The sequence below is a fragment of the Rhinoderma darwinii genome, chromosome 4 (genome assembly GCF_050947455.1).
Source record: "Rhinoderma darwinii isolate aRhiDar2 chromosome 4, aRhiDar2.hap1, whole genome shotgun sequence".
Lineage (NCBI taxonomy): Eukaryota > Metazoa > Chordata > Amphibia > Anura > Rhinodermatidae > Rhinoderma > Rhinoderma darwinii.
The window spans coordinates 20,880,643-20,896,596 of record NC_134690.1 but is presented as its reverse complement, the minus strand read 5'-3'; the positions used below and the strand labels follow the sequence as shown (position 1 = coordinate 20,896,596).

General features: G+C 44.2%; 1 protein-coding gene across 1 annotated transcript in view; it reads right to left on the bottom strand.

Moving 5' to 3' along the window:
- The window catches only part of PKHD1 (PKHD1 ciliary IPT domain containing fibrocystin/polyductin), a 515,144-nt gene that overhangs the window by 42,831 nt on the left and 456,359 nt on the right, over positions 1 to 15,954 (bottom strand). The window contains exon 59 of the mRNA XM_075860893.1: positions 14,225 to 15,227. Coding sequence (XP_075717008.1) covers positions 14,225 to 15,227 — 1,003 coding nt within the window. The remainder of the gene's footprint in view (positions 1 to 14,224; positions 15,228 to 15,954) is intronic.

Here is a 15,954-nt window from a genome sequence, read left to right as displayed (position 1 = left end):
GACCAACCACTCACCAGTGATTAACATGTACGTCACTGGTCATTAAGGGGTCAATTAAAGGAGTTCTCTAGTCTTATGTAAATAAACCTTAAAGGGGTCATCAAGGTAATATATATGTAGACTGTACTGGATGGAGACAGATTTCTACTTCTTCTCCTCCTTCCTTTCAGCGTTGCCATCAGATTGACACAAAGGGGGTCATGGGAACCTCGTTCACCCCAGAGACCGAACCCCCCACCTATCCTACAGATACACGGTAAATAACAATTGATGGTGTACACCTTTAATCATTGTATAATGACAATTAAATTAGACAACAATCTAATATACTTAATTCCTCAGAATTTTCAAAGTCTCTGCTTGCTGTCAGTAAATAGGAACATTCTTCTGGACTCCGGATTAATAATATTTTACCTGCATTCATTGATACATTGTACCAAACTATCAGAACAGGAGAGATATTATTCCTGCTTTTTGCTGGTTTGAAAAGTACTAGTCTAGGTCCATAGAGGTTTTTTCGTATGTAAACAATGTTTCCATTCACAGAATGTAAGCAGAGATCTTGAAAATGTTGAAGAATTGAAACACAAAGTAGGAGATGCAGCAGGAGGAGGAGGTCCGTTATGATGCCATGCTTCTAGATATAACACTACCCGCTCTACACCGCTGCTGATCTTAGGGTGAAGAAGGGGAAGGTCTTTGCCTGACTCCAAACTTATTGACACCTTCCCGCCTCAGGTCATTCAACATGAAAAAGGGTGGTTAGAAGGTGTCAATCAATATTGTCAAGAGTATTGCAGGGGGATAATGGTTAATTCTGTGATGAGGTCCTCCCTCCCGATTACAGTGTACAGGACCCCCCCTGCTTCTGTTGAAGGTGATCCAACCTGCTAATGGTGCTGAGGGTGGTGGTCCAGGCTAGTGAATTAGTGGATGGGGGAGGGGGGGGGGGGTAGTCAACCAAAGCAGTAGAGTATCTAAACGTGGAGGAAGGGCATGCTATTAGGTTGCCCCTCCTTCTGCTTACCTGCCAAATTTTTGCAACTGTACAATGTAATCCTGTTCAAGGACCTTCTTTTTAGGTGGTGGATTATGTCAAGACAATGTCAATGTCCCTTTTTGCAAGAACTATTACTATAGATTTTGGCAACACAATGTGTACCGACGTAGCCAAGTTTATCTTGACTCTGGTAACGCGTTGCAGCGTGATATCACACAAAAAAAAGATATAAAGATGGCTACATCTTCATGCTATGGAGCCCTCCAACCACAGTTCACACCCCTGCTTATCTGCCAAGGAATGGACTTGGTTAAAGGGAAGCTTGTTTCTTTTTAGTTTTTTTTGCTGATCCAATGTGCACCCTTGAGGAAGAATGATCCAGCCTCCTAACGGTAAAAAGGGAAGGGTCTAGACTTTGGATTTTGTATCTTATAGAGGAAGGTCAACCCTAACTTCAGAGAGTAGGATCTGCAGGGGAGGGGCATGCTATCTGGTACACGCCCCTGCTTATCTGACAATTATTTTCTTTTCGAGGACTCTCTACTTAGGTGACAGCTGCTACTTGTTCGACATAATTAGAATACCCACAATGCTGTAGTAGCCGTGACTCCATGGTAATATTCTGCTCCAAACAGTGCCAAAAAGTCACATCCATGTTCTTGGAACTTTTTTTTTTTGTCAATTGATTTTGAATCAGAAAAAAAAGGCCTATTACCCAGAATGCTTTATGTCATTTATGATGTAATGAATTAGAGTAAATTGTAAATGAGGCCAGACAATGAGCTCATAAAAGAGCGGATAACTGTAAAGGACGAGTAATGATTCACTACAGTAACTTTTTCCTTCAGACGCATTACAGGCGCTGTATTCAATTGTATCCATCAATTGCTGCTGGCCTTTTAAAAAGTCATAAATAGCAGGGAAAGTTAAAGGATTTCCATCAGACAAAGTGCTACCGGATGCATAATCAGGATGATTGAACAGTCGCCACCGTGAGTCTCTTACCCGGCTCATCATCTCAATGGGAAAAAAAAGAAAAAATTGGAAAAATTGAAAAAATTTTGGCAATAATATCCAATATATGATGAAGAAAGTTACAATACAAAGGAGCAAATGCAAGCTGTGCATAACTATACGGGGTGCAGAGGTTTAAATTGCACACGTGCCCTGGCGATTGAGGGGGCCAAAAGACCCCCCATCCCCATATGAGTACTAAAATGAAGCCCCTGGAACCCCCGGCTGTCACATACTGTTTATAGTCTTACATGACCGTAATACCTCAAGCACCAGAGACAGGGTGCAACTGAACTTCAGTGTCTATCTAATGTAGCAGAGCTATATTTGTCTGATGTAGCAGATCTGTGTTTGTCTATTGTAGCAGATCTGTGTTTGTCTAATGTAGCAGATCTGTGTTTGTCTATTGTAGCAGATCTGTGTTTGTCTATTGTAGCAGATCTGTGTTTGTCTAATGTAGCAGAGCTGTGTTTGCCAGATATAGTAGAACTCTTCAAACCTTAGAAATGTGGTGTTTGTCAGATATAGTACTGTTGCGTATGTTAGACGTAGCAGCGATGTGTTTGTCAGACGCGGCAGAGTTGTGTTTGTCTCAACTAACAATTCTGAATTAGTCATTTGGCCCAATATCGATGAGTCATCTGTAGTATTATCCTATTCTGCATTATTTTATCAGTACAAAAGCTTAAATAACAATTTCAGCTCTGCTACATCTTCCCCTTTTTGACTTTAATCCACATTTATCATTGACAGTAATATAAAAAAAGAACATTCTACAGAGATATAGCCCCCCCCCTCCTCCATTCCTATTTTACCAAACCGCACGTTGACCGACTGCGCCACTTTTTTTTCTTCTTTACGATATGTTATAATAGTGTAATAAATCTGTTAGCTTAAAATGGAATCTCTGTGGCCTTTTAGAGAAATCATCATTAAACGCGGAGCCCCCGTTAATGATGCCATCCCTGCGAAATTGTTTAATCTGCGGCTGGGGTGAAAGGTCGCCGAATGAATTTTTAATCATACATCAACTTGACACGCGAAAAGGGAAAACCGCAATAGATAAAAGTTACAGAAAAGGGCACCGTCTCCTCCTGATAGGTCAATAGCAGCCAAGAGAGTCACTCATTCAGTCTCCTCTCACGCTGCCTCGTCGTCCTCCCATTTAATATGGACACCCAATTAATACCCCCGCAGCCTGATTTTGGGTGAATTATGGCCCGTCCCTCCCCCTTGTAATGCCAGTGATCCCAATATATCACGGAGTGCGGAGAATTAGCGTTAATTGATTTGAGTTACTGGCGCCGCGTACACAATGTAAGCCTTATTGGGTTCCTAGAAGACGAGATTAGATTCCTTGGCCAGTTGCCGTGGCGACGGCGGTAACCTGACATCTCGTTAAAGCGTTGTAAAGGTCCTGTGTGTGGCCCCACTGGGGTCGTCCGTAACCTAAAGTGAAGGCTAAACATCATTACGTCCCCGCTGTAATATTAAAGCGAGAGGATAAACACCTTATTGCCAACCACCTGAATTTATCATCGCGCCATTGTTATCCAATTTACAGACACTAATGTGACTCTACCCAAGGGGCAAAGGCAACCGATGTCAAACGATGCAATAGTAGAACGTTACCCCCCCCCCCCCCCCCCGCGCGCGCGGAGGACGGCATGGACTGTGACATTGCTTTACTGTAATGGGAGCTCGTGTTATGTACGTTATAACCATATAAAGTACAGAGGAAAGTATACGCTCAGCCAGAGGCGTAAAGTAAAGCAACCGGGACACGAAACCTGAATCTCTAACAGGGCCCCGACTACCACGTGTTATTTATAGTACTGGTATTTTTATATGGCGCCCCCCTGAGGCTCCTGGGTCTGAATGCAACACCGACATCCGCACCCTCAATAGTAGTGCCCCGCGCGCAGCTCACCAGAAATCTTTCTATACATGGGGCAAATGTTGAGTCTCCTCCGAAGAGTTAGAAGATTTTATGAATAAATGTCCAATTTGGTGTTTTTATAGGGGCATTAATCCTAAAGGTTGTAAGAGCGCACTACCAAAAAGGCCAGGTAGACCGTCAGTCCAGGGCCACAGTCCGGCGTAGAAGCTTCTGTAGATCAAGGGCCCAAGTTCACCTGGAGCTGGCAACTACCAACAGCATGAAATTTACCTGCCCAGTCCTTATGTTTACATGAAGTTAAGGAACCATAGGTGTTTGTCAGCTGCTTATCTAATCAACAAAACCACATTCCAGCAGAGCTGCCAATTATAGAATCAGAAACAATATCACTTATTAATAGATCATTCAACTGACAGATATGTTATGTATTGGTTCCCTTCAGATGAGCTGCAAAATGTTTAAGGAGGTTTTATAGAAATGTGAGAAAAAAACTAGTGATCATGAACATATTGTACTATAAGGACATGACCACACGTGGCGGAATTGCTCTGGAAATCCGCAGCGTACACGTTTCTCCATTGCCTTCCACAGCTTTGTGGTTGGGTTCGTTTACACGTTGCGGACAATTCCGCTGCGGAGCATAGGCTGCAGTGCGGAATTTGGTGTCCGCAGCATACACTGACTGTTGCGGACTTGTCGCGGACTTGTTGCGGACTCATGGCGGAATTTCTCCATTGACTTCAATGGAGAGTCAAAATTCCGCAATGAAGTCCGCAGCTGTCATGCACATGTTATGTGTGCTGCGGAGCGTATTGGTTTTACTAACATGACATTTCTTCATTCTGGCTGGACCTATGTATTTCTAGGTCTACAGCCTGACTGAGGAAGTCAATGGGGCTCCCGTAATTACGGAAGCGTTGCTAGGCGACGTCAGTAAATAGTCACTGCCCAGGGTGCTGAAAGAGTTAAGCGATCGGCAGTAACTGTTTCAGCACCCTGGACAGTGACTACCGATCCCAATATACAGCAACCTGTAAAAAAAATAGAAGTTCCTACTTACCGAGAACTCCCTGCTTCTTCCTCCAGTCCGGCCTCCCAGGATGACGTTTCAGTCTAAGTGACGGCTGCAGCCAATCACAGGCTGCAGCGGTCACATGGACTGCCGCGTCATCCAGGGAGGTCGGGCTGGATGCCGAAAGAGGGACGCGTCACCAAGACAACGGCCGGTAAGTATGAAATTCTTTTACTTTCACTAGGGAAAGTGCTGTCCCTTCTCTCTATCCTGTACTGATAATAGAGAGAAGGGAAGCACTTTTACCTCAATACGCAACGGCTAGTCCGCATCAATTTAATGCCCATTTTGGGCAGAGCCGCAACAGAATCTGCAACGCAGATTCTGTGCGGCATTGATGCGGACAGTTGCGGAAGAACTACGCCACGTCTGGGCATGCCCTTATAGTAGTTATATTCTTGTATATAGGAGCAGTATTATAGTAGTTATATTCTTGTATATAGGGGGCAGTATTATAGTAGTTATATTCTTGTATATAGGGGGCAGTATTATAGTAGTTATATTCTTGTATATAGGGGCAGTATTACAGTAGTTATATTCTTGTATATAGGAGCAGTATTATAGTAGTTATATTCTTGTATATAGGAGCAGTATTATAGTAGTTATATTCTTATATATAGGGGGCAGTATTATAGTAGTTATATTCTTGTATATAGGGAGCAGTATTACAGTAGTTATATTCTTGTATATAGGGGCATTATTATAGTAGTTATATTCTTGTATATAGGAGGCAGTATTATAGTAGTTATATTCTTGTATATAGGGGCAGTGTTATAGTAATTATATTCTTGTACATAGGGGGCAGTATTATAGTAGTTATATTCTTGTATATAGGGGGCAGTATTATAGTAGTTATATTCTTGTATATAGGAGCAGTATTATAGTAGTTATATTCTTGTATATAGGAGGCAGTATTATAGTAGTTATATTCTTGTATATAGGGGGCAGTATTATAGTAGTTATATTCTTGTATATAGGAGCAGTATTATAGTAGTTATATTCTTGTATATAGGAGGCAGTATTATAGTAGTTATATTCTTGTATATAGGGGCAGTATTATATTAGTTATATTCTTGTATATAGGGGGCAGTATTATAGTAGTTATATTCTTGTATATAGGGGCAGTATTAGAGTAGTTATATTCTTGTATATAGGAGCAGTATTATAGTAGTTATATTCTTGTATATAGGGGCAGTATTATAGTAGTTATATTCTTGTATATAGGGAGCAGTATTATAGTAGTTAAATTCTTGTATAAAGGAGGCAGTATTATAGTAGTTATATTCTTGTATATAGGGAGCAGTATTATAGTAGTTATATTCTTGTATATAGGGGGTAGTATTATAGTAGTTATATTCTTGTACATAGGAGCAGTATTATAGAAGTCATATACTTGTACATAGGGGGCAGTATTATAGTAGTTATATTCTTATATATAGGGGCAGTATTATAATAGTTATATTCTTGCACATAGGGGGCAGTATTATAGTAGTTATATTCTTGTATATAGGGGGCAGCATTATAGTAGTTATATTTTTGTATATAGTGCCAGTATTATAGTATTTATATTCTTGTTCATGGAGGACAGTATTGTAGTAGTTATAGTCTTGTACATGGGGGTGATATTATAGTAGTAATATATTATTGTAGATAAGGAGTAATAATATTGTGGATAATTCTGCTGCGGTTTATTTGGTATCTGGGGCTACTTCTCCCCTATTTTATGAAAAAAATTAACCTAGCTTTACCCATAAGGGGGCGACCATGAGCACCGGATCAAAGCCCTTCTCGCTGCAGAAGAAAATATTAAATCTCTGCTTTATCCTGAGTCATAACTGGAGTAACATTTAGAAAAATAAGCAAGGTATAGAGAAAAATATATTCTTTAATTTTTTTTTTTTTTACCAAGAACCTTTGGAATATTTTCTGCATCCTTAAGGCTAATATGAACTGTGATGAAACTTCCCCCATAAAACCCTTGGTCTACTCTTGTACATAAACCCTGATTATTGTATATTAACATGGGCTTAGTAAAAAGAGCTTTCCACTGGTTTCTAGACTGGGAGCATTGAGAAGAATGTACTTCTGGCTGGCGGGGAACCAGTGAACTATTAACACTTCCAGTCTCTGTTTGTTGGCTGCTGCCAGCCGAGCTGAATCATGGTAACAGATTTGACTCCGCATGTTATCAGCCATTATCCATCCTTTGTTTGTTTTCTTTTATGTCAAGCAGAGATTAACGTGAGGAAAGAGTTGAAAGCCACCGATGGACCATAGCCAGGGTGTGCGGATATATTCACTTCATGTGTAGGAAAATAAACACGAAGTGTAGAAAATTGAAATGTGAAATTTTCCACTGAAAACAGACTGTGCTGAGTTTCATAGTTTGATATCTTCTGTTTCACATTTGCATTTCGCAAAACATAGGGTTCCAATTTTAGGGTTCTCCTAACTATAGCTACTGGGGCTGCAGAGGTTGTTTTCTTAGAGGGGGTTGTCTTAATAAGACAAACCCTATCCATATACCCTGTTAGGACATATGGACATAATGGCATTCATTGATCATGACCCATTCTCCCCTTCCTGTTAGCCAGAGCAGAGCGCTACTAATAAGAATCGTCTTTCGCTTTTCCATACCCGGTCCACTTAGATATATATTACATGGTTGGCCAATTAGTTGAATGTCAATGGATCTAAACGCCCTTTTACACTGGCCTATTAACAGGAAAACGAGCATTCAAAGAATGCTCATTCCCGGTGATTGCCCTGTGTAAACTGTCACGGTCACAGGGTGTGTGGACCCACTAGGTCTGCCATAGTTGAGAGGCATGTGACCAGGTCTCAGTCTATACAAAAGTCTATAGCAGTTCGTAACAGTCGGGTACCTGAACTAGTCCAGACAGTGGCTGTGGCTTCAGCACGGATAGAGGTCGGTGCTGCAGGTTGTGCCAGATGTGGCGGGCAGTACGGGATGTGGCAGAAGACACTGTACGTGGAAAACGACAGCAAATGCAGTAGGACACGACTCCAACACTAGTAGGCACAGGAACAAGAACACCGCACTGGATACAGGAACAAGTAACAGGGCACAGTTAACAACTGGAACAGGAAACACTAAGGGACCATTTGCAAGACAGACTTGGGATAACAAACAATGCTCAGGCAAGGAGCAGAAAGGGTGGAGCCAAATCATGTGGGTTGATGATGATGATTATTTTCATGTGCACGCGTTGTGCCTTTAAGAGCGGGCACAAGCGCGCGCACACAACGGGACACAGCGGACCGGAGGGGAAGGGAGCGCTGGCGTCTCCTAGGAAGGAGTTGGGGACCAGCGCTCACAGATCCATGCAGGCGTCGGGAGGTGAGTGAACAAGACGGCCCGTGGACATGGACGCTACAGAGTCCCCCCTCTTACGCCCCCTCTTCTCCTCTTCTTGGGGCCAGGGCGAGGGAGGAATTTCTTAATGAGAGCAGGAGCAATGAGGTTCTTTTCCGGCTCCCAGGACCTCTCCTCAGGACCAAACTCTCTCCAGTCCACCAAATAGAAAGCCCTTCCTCCTACCCTTTTGCAGTCCAGGATCTCCGTCACCTCGAACACATCAGAAGAACTGCTGGGAGCAACTGTGGAACTAGAAGTCTTGCTGTAGTGGCTCAGGACCACTGGTTTCAGGAGGGACACATGAAAGGAGTTGGGGACTCTGAGGGTAGGAGGCAGCCACAGCTTATAGAAGACAGGGTTTATCTGTTGCAGAATTTCAAAAGGACCAAGGAACCAGGGAGAAAACTTGTATGAAGGCACCTTCAAATGAATGTTCTGAGAGGACAGCCAGACTTTGGTACCTCTCTTCTCTTTGTATCCGCTTTTCGCTTCATGCAAAATAGAGGACCGGGTCTGTTGCCAGATTTGCAGAAAGTCCCCAAATTCAGAGTCAGCAGCGGGTACCTGAGATGGAGTCGACACAGCAAGAGGGACTCTAGGATGTTGAATGTGCACAATGTAAAACGGAGTGGAAGTCACTTGTGTAGTTATTGTACGGGAACTCGGCCCATGGAAGAAGCTGTACCCAGTTATTGTGCTGTAAAGAGATGAAGTGGCGGAGATAATTCTCCATGATCCGGTTGATCCTCTCAACTTGCCCATTGCACTGGGGGTGATAAGCTGAGGAAAAGTCCAATCTCACATCCAGCAGTTTACAGAGGGCTCTCCAGAAGTTTGAGGTAAATTGAACTCCCCGGTCGAACACAATGTGAAGGGGCAAGCCATGCAAGCGAAAGATGTGCTGAATGAAGAGACTCGCCAGTCGGGGAGCAGAAGGTAGGTCGGTGAGCGGGATAAAATGTGCCATCTTCGAGAACCGGTCCACCACCACCCAGATAGTGTTGCATCCTGCTGAGGGGGGAAGGTATGTGACAAAGTCCATCGCAATGTGCTGCCAGGGGGCATTGGGTACAGGCAGAGGTTGAAGCAGGCCGGCAAGCTTGGAGTGAGTAACTTTGTTAGAAGCACACACCGTGTGAGACAAAGTCCAGAACATCTTTAGCTAGCGTGGGCCACCAGAAGTGACGAGCAATCAGGTCTCGGGTTTTACGAACACCAGATTGCCCAGCCAGTTTAGAACTGTGTCCCCAGCGGATAATTCTTCTCCTATCTGCCAACCGAACAAAAGTCCTCCCCGGAGGGATGTCTCTAACCTGCAAAGGATTAGCAGTGACAATACAGGACGGGTCTATGATAGTTTTAAGGGACTCCACCATGTTATCCGTCTCAAATGACTTGGACATGGCATCGGCCCTCACATTCTTGTCAGCGGGACGGAGGAGCAAAAATTGGAAACGGGTGAAGAACAGCGACCACCTGGCTTGGCGGCGATTTAGTCGTAGACAAAGATGGGGTGAGCTGCGCCCTCTAGAAGATGTCTCCACTCCTCCAGAGCCAATTTGATGGCCAGTAGCTCCCGATCCCCAATAGAGTAATTGCGCTCTGCAGAAGAAAAAAGTCTCAAGTAATAGCCACATACTACTACCTTTCCATTGGAGCTCCTCTGGAACAGAAGTGCACCTGCACCAACAGAGGAAGCGTGAACCTCCAATGAGAACTGTCGAGAAACATACGGATGATGGAGGATCGAGGCTGAAGTGAAGGTGTTCTTAAGGCTAATAAATGCGGACTCTGCCCCTGGAGTCCACACCTTGACGTTTACACCCTTCTTGGTAAGGGTAGAGATGGGAGCTGTCAGAGATGAGAAGTTTGGAATAAACTACCGGTAGAAATTGGCGAATCCCAGGAACTGCTGTATGGCCCTCAGGCCTTGAGGACGTGGCCATTCCAGGATAGACTTTAGTTTCTCAGGATCCATCTTAAGACCTTGATCCGAGATGGTGTAGCCCAGAAAGAAACTTCTTTTCAAACACGCACTTCTCCAACTTGGCATATAAGCGATTCTCCCTAAGTCGCAGAAGAACCTGACGGACATGTCTCCGATGGGTCATCAGATCAGGGGAGAAAATCAAAATATCATCGAGATATACTACAACACACATATAGAGGAGATCTCGGATGAATTCCTGAAAGACTGCGGGAGCGTTATACAGTCCGAAGGACATCACTAGGTATTCGTAGTGCCCGTCATGGGTGTTAAATGCCATCTTCCATTCGTCACCCCGGGGAATCTGGATTAGGTTATAAGCCCCCCGCAGGTCTAGCTTAGAAAATTTTTGGGCTCCTCGTATGCGATCAAACAGCTCGGATATAAGTGGCAACAAATATTTGTCCTTAACCGCGATCTGGTTGAGACCACGGTAGTCATTGCGGGGTCGAAGAGATCCGTCTCTGTTCTTAACAAAGAAGAAGCCGGCCCCGGCCGGGGAGGAAGATTTTCGTATAAAACACCTCTCCAAATTCTCCTTGATATAGGCTGGCATGGATAAAGTCTCTGGCAAGGAGAGAGGATATACCCATACACGGGGAAGAGAAGCATTTGGAACCAGTTCAATGGGACAGTCATAATTCCGATGTGGAGGCAACGTCTCAGCCTCTCGCTTGCAGAAGACATCCCCCAAACTGGCATACTGAAATGGTAGATCGGAGAGTGACTGCGGCAGAGGGGGGATAACAGGACAAACTTGTGACAGGCAATGGCTATGGCATCTGGAACCCCATTGAAGAATCTCTCTGGATCTCCAGTCAAGAACCGGGGCGTGTAGGCGAAGCCATGGCAGACCTAGCAGGATAGGATTGATAGCCTTAGGTAGTCCAAGGAAGGCGATCTGCTCCGAGTGAAGAGCTCCGACACGTAGTGTCAACGGCTCTGTGATGAACACAATCGTATCGGGCAATGGTAGACCATTCACAGAGGCAACAGCCAGGGGACTCTTCAGAAGAACTGTGGGTAGATGTAAACGATACACCAGATCCTGCTGGATGAAATTAGCAGCTGCTCTGGAGTCAAGATAGGCGGAGGAGGGATGTGACGTCTCTCCAGAAACAATGGGCACAGGAATCGATAATTTGGAATAGGTTTTAACGTTTGGAGATGTCTCACCTGGAGTTGTCTTTCCAACCAACCCTAGGTACTGGAGTTTCCCGGTTTCTGTGGGCACTGGCGCACAAAATGACCCTTAAGGCCACAATACATACATAGTCCAGAGAAGAGTCTGCGCTACTTCTCTTGTTTAGACAACCAGACTCTGTCTACCTGCATGGGTTCTTCAGGTAGCGCAATAGGAGAAGGCAATAATGGTCTCTGGACCAAGGGTGCTGGTCTGTGGACCCGGCTCTCCTGTCGAACCTCTTGAGTGCGCTCCCAGATTCTCATGTCAACCCGAGTGGCTAACAGGATGAGGGCATCCAAGGTAGAAGGAAGGTCGCGGGCCGCCAGTTCGTCCTTTATGCGAGAAGAAAGTCCCTGCCAGAAGGTCGCCACCAGTGCCTCATTGTTCCATGCCAGCTTGGCTTCCAGGGTACGGAAGGAGATCGCATACTCCCCTACTGTGGAACCCTCTTGCTTGAGGGTCAACTGAGTGGCTGCGGCAGAGGATGTTCGACCCGGCTCCTCGAACACGGCACAAAAGGACTGCAGGCAAGGCTAGGTCGGAGGATACCGGTCCTTGTTGCCCCAAGATTGGGTTCGCCCATGCGAGGGCCTTGCCAGCAAGAAGGGAGATGATAAATGCTACTTTGGCCTCCTTGGAGGGGAAGAGATGAGCCCGTAGCTTAAAATGAACCGTGCATTGGTTAATAAATCCTCTACATGCTCTGGGATCACCGTTATAGCGAGGAGGAAGAGGCAGAGGAACTGTGGATCTGGAAAAAACAGGAGGAGCAACGGGCAGTGGTACAGCAACAGCCTCTGGAGCAAGAATCGGAGGTGGAACAGTGAGTAGATCCAGACGGACCATGATAGAATTTACAGCCTCAAGGAGTTGTTCCTGATGTGTGCGTAGGTCATGCATCTCCCGACTGTATCTTCTGGACTGCGGTCTTGGGCTGGCCAGCAGGTTCCATGGCCTGAGCGTACTGTAACTGTTACAGGGTGTGTGGACCCACTAGGCCTCTCCGCCATAGCGGAGAGGCAGCTGACCAGGTCTCAGTCTATACAGAAGTCTATAGCAGTTCGTAACACTCGAGTACCTGAACTAGTCCAGACAGTGGCTGTGGCTTCAGCATGGATAGAGGTCTGTGCAGCAGGTTGCGCCAGACGTGGCGGGCAGTACTATTTGTGGCAGAAGACACTGGACGTGGCAAACGACAGCAGCTGCAGCAGGACACGACTCCAACAGTAGTAGATACAGGAACAAGACCACAGCACGGGATAGAGGAACAGGTAACAGGGCACGGGTAACAACTGTAACGGGAAACACTAAGGGACCATTTGAAAGACAGACTTGGGATAAACTAACAAAGCTCAGGCAAGGATCAGAAGGGGTGGAGCCTTCTTATAGACCAGGAAATAACGTGGGTTGATGATGATGATTATTTTCATGTGCACGTACTGGCCTTTAAGAGCGTGCACGAGTGTGCACGCGCACCCTATGGGACACAGCGGACCGGAGCGGAAGTGAGATCCATGGATGCGGGCGTCGGGAAGTGAGTCAACCCGACGGCCCGAGGCCATGGACGCTACAAAAACAGGGAAAGCAATCAGCAGATGAACGAGTAAATGCTCGTTCATAAACTGATCATATAGATTTAAATGTGTAAAATATTATTGTCGGCAGCACATCTCCCTTTGTAAAGGTGATTTGCTGGCGACCTGATTCAAATATATGGGGACGAGCGATGATAGTAGCGAGCATTCGTCCCCATAAAAGTTCCTTGTGAAAGGAGAAAACGAGAGCCGATCAACAAGCGGTCTTATTACATCGGCCAAAATTGGCCAGTGTAAAAGTACCTTAAGTGTTATAGCATGCAACACTATGCGACAGCTACCCTTGCACGGGAAAGACACAGCTTCCCCTAGCTATAACAGCTGATTGGCAGGATTTTCTGAAGCCAGACCTAAGGTGATCTACTGGTCGCTGGGCCAGCTTCATGATGCCATTATGAGACACCTTAAACATTATTTGCATATCCACTACCTTTCGAGAACCCTATCAGAGGTTGGAAATCCTTGACCACCTTCCTGTATGGCAAGGCAGTCGGTCGTGGTTGCATTTAGTCTTCACCTGGAGAGGTGGTGGGGCCAGATAGGATATTTTTCAAGTGAAAAACTCTATTACTTATAGGATTATATTGGAGAACATTCCACACATAAAGATATGATAAAAATGTCTTCTTCAGAAGAAAGAAAACTGGCTTTCTAGGCCCCCGATTAGAACTTCTACGGATACTTGTCTTTGGCTTGGCTGATAACCCAATTCAAGGCTCTTTAAAGGGTCAAATATTAACTCAAAGGTAGCTACCTATAGGTGGCACCAGAGGGACAGTTTTCTTCCTTCTGGAAGAGAGCTAATTTGCATACTTTTCCCAAGGTGCATTGCTCTAAAGACTCCCTACCAGCTGGATCTCCACAAGGAGAATCAATACTGTTCGAAACACATGAATATACAATGAAAACAATCTCCTTAATTTCAGGATCTCCTGCCAACATGTTTCACACTTAAAATAAAAGGGGTACGTTTATAATCACAGCTATTAAGATTTTTTTTATCGATTCTTCTTAGATATGAAAGGAACGAGCGTTCATACTCTTGTACACGTATAAACTTATCATTGCGTCTCCTATATATTCAGAAGTACCTGCTGCTGTTCTGTGCAGTTGGCACAATGACCATCAATGAGTCAATGTGGATAGGAATGGCCTTCTCAAGTTCTCCAGTCTGAAGTGCACCAATAATATTTGTTACGATGTTCTGCAGATAACTGTAGCTTAAAGGAGTACCTGTGACATTTAATGTAGCAGGTTGTCCTGGTGTAACGCAGTCATGTATTTCCACAATGAGCAATTCTTTCAGGCTTTCTTGTTTATATCTGACATGGTCAACTTTATTAGGTGGCTCAGACTGACGTTTAACTCTTGGTCTTTCCTCATGAATTGAAGGGCAATGCCGATTACGCTTTAAGTGGTTGTCCATCATGGCCTCTAATGTCTCAGCCCTTCCTTGTAAAGTCTGAACTACTGTTACTTGAGATGGGGCAATGCTTACAAATGTTGCCAGCTGCCATGGCAGTTGACTGTGCAAGTCCTGGCTTGTTCCCAAAGCCACATAAAAAAATAAGTGGATGGATAGATTGGTCCATATTTCCACTGGCTCATCTCCTTGGAGGATGACATACAACAAATTATCTCGGAAACTGAAATAACTTGAAACTTGGTTTTCACTTTGAAATTTGGGCTCAGAGTCATAGATAATTGTTGAGTATTTCCTCCCTCTCCACACAATATAGAAACTATTCGGAACATCATAAAACAGCGCCAAGATAAGTTTGGTAGAATTCTGAGAACCATTGAGACGTAGTCTTATAGCCTTGGGCGTTGGTCCATTGAAACATATTTTTGAAATTTTCTTAGCTGGTAAGATAGAGTAAAAAGTTTTGTCGGATTTGTCACAGCAACTATTTTGAGAATTCTGTCCACTAATAAACACTTGGATAAAGTTGTTGCTGATCGAGAAGACTGGCGAGATGGGCTCAGTGATATCGGAGATGACCTCGAGCATGACGATTGTGTGATCAATCTGTTGACATACATGAGCTTGAGATTCAGACCTGAAGGAACAAAGATCATCCTTCTTGTAAATCCCTGTGGAGAAAATAATAATGTAGATATTATAAAGATTATAGAATAAAGCATCATTTATGCAAAATATTCTTGTTTGTGCCACCTCTGTGCCAGGAGGTCTATGGTCTACTGGCTTTTGGATCAGAGATTTCTATACTCATATTATTGATATTTAAAAAAAAACTAAAAATCAAAAAGTGTATACCCTTTAGTTACAAAACTTTTAATATTCACAAGCCTGAAGACCACACCTTGGAATAGCTGGATCCAGCTTGGGCTGTCTGGAGCAAAATTCCTACATTGCATCAGATATACAGATAATTAAATCAATGAGTTGTTTGGAGTGGAATACAGCGACAAAGAGCGTCTCTTGCCCTGGAGAACCAGTCCCATCCTGCAAATCTATTGAACTGTATAATGCTTAATTCATCCTGTGGTGGCGCTGCAGGGAAATTTAACACTTACTGCCAGATTTCCCCAAAGATTACAGATCATCGCTGGGGGTCCCAGCAGGTTGACACGTTGTGATCAGCTTATTGTCGATGGACCCTTCTAACAAGCAGAGATTGTTCAAAGTGGAGAACCCCTTGGACAACAATTGGCTCAGTGAGGCCCAATGCAGATATTCAATTGTACTCATGCTTGTAAATAGAAAAATTGTATGAAAAATTCCTCAAGAAATCGCTAAATATATTTGCATGTCTGGTCATAGTCATTAGAACAATGCTAACCCGAACTTGGATTTCAA